The sequence below is a fragment of the Microtus ochrogaster genome, chromosome 10 (genome assembly GCF_000317375.1).
Source record: "Microtus ochrogaster isolate Prairie Vole_2 chromosome 10, MicOch1.0, whole genome shotgun sequence".
Taxonomy (NCBI): Eukaryota; Metazoa; Chordata; class Mammalia; order Rodentia; family Cricetidae; genus Microtus; species Microtus ochrogaster.
The window spans coordinates 60,855,585-60,856,881 of record NC_022016.1 but is presented as its reverse complement, the minus strand read 5'-3'; the positions used below and the strand labels follow the sequence as shown (position 1 = coordinate 60,856,881).

The following is a 1,297-nucleotide window of genomic DNA, read 5'->3' as shown; positions in this document are numbered from 1 at the left end:
TAAGTTTGTGTGTTGTTATTTCGGGGCATAAGCTAGCCAGGCGGCCGGGGTGCTGGAGACACAGCCCCGCCGCTCCTACTACAACTGTGGACTCAAAAAACAAAATAATTTGTAAAAAAAAAAAAAAAAGGCTCACTGTGGCTCTTGTCTATAATTCCAGCAGGCAGGAGGCTTAGGGAGAGGACACCTGGGCTACAGTGAGCCCCTGCCTCAAACACCACCATCAACAACTGTTAGGGTTTGAATTAAGGTTACATGAGGATAGAATGAATTTGTAGCACAAGCATGGGAACACCCCATGTTGCTATCCCAAGAAGGACATTTGAACACAGGAATGCTTGCGGCCTTCCTCAAATAATATTCGTGTACCTCAGATGTTTTCCTGAAGACAAACAACATGGTTGAGCATTTAAATAACCTTGCACAGCTGGCCTGGGAAGCAGCCCTCTTATCAAAGGCGGTGTGATGATATTGAGCCTTGTACAAACTGCACTCGAATGCCTGGCTGCCCTGAGCCCCCGGTTCAGCTTCAGTTCTTCAGCATTAATCAGGAGGGGGACTTAGACAACCTTTCACCACTGGGAAGCCTGGCCCGAGAGAAAACACAACAAATGAGGTTGACTAAATCTTTATTTTTATGCACTCAATGAAGCAGTTTTCATTAGACTTTCTCCCAGTGGAAAACAGCATGAAAAGCAGCGTCCACCTGCTCTGCTCAGGGCCTGGGTTCGTCCTGGCCCATGTGGTGAGGTGGAGGGGTGTATTTCCCCTCTTTAACTAGCTTATCCCGCTGTCGTTTGATTTGACCCAGGCGCTTCGTCTGTTAAGGGTAAAAAAAACATTAAGGTAAAGGGAAATAGGCCCCAGAGAGCAAGGCTGGAGAAAAAGCCAGGTTGTAGCTTCACTGTTAAATTCAGGAATTACTTTCATGCAAGAAGTCCAGTGAGATGGAGTCTCCTTCTGTCTTTGTTTTTAAAAATTCCTAGCTTGCCATGGTGGCACATGGCTTTAATCACAGCACTCAGGAGGCCAAAGTAGAGGCAGGAGGATCTCTGTGAGTTCCAGTCCAGTCTGGTCTACATAACCAGGTTCCAGGGCAGCCAGAATTACAGAGAAACATTGTCTCAAAAAAACAAAACAAAACAAAACAAAAAAAAACAAAAAAACAAAAAAAACCCCCCCAAATCCCAAAAAGATAAAGTAAAATTCCTGTGTTGAGGTCTGAACCCAAGAACCCAAGACTGGGACATGCTAGGTAAATGCTGCCCCACCCAGACTTGAAGTTTACCATTTTTTT

At 45.3% G+C, this 1,297-nt stretch overlaps 1 protein-coding gene across 2 annotated transcripts in view; it reads right to left on the bottom strand.

Annotated features, from left to right (window-relative positions):
- Window positions 1-612: 612 nt before the first annotated feature.
- Ndufs5 (NADH:ubiquinone oxidoreductase subunit S5) overlaps window positions 613-1,297 on the bottom strand; it is a 4,927-nt gene continuing 4,242 nt past the window's right edge. The window contains exon 3 of one of the 2 annotated variants that reach the window (XM_005353285.3): window positions 613-820. In XM_005353285.3, coding sequence (XP_005353342.1) covers window positions 716-820 — 105 coding nt within the window. In that variant the 3' untranslated portion in view covers window positions 613-715. The remainder of the gene's footprint in view (window positions 821-1,297) is intronic. The other variant, XM_005353284.2, reaches the window with a different exon arrangement.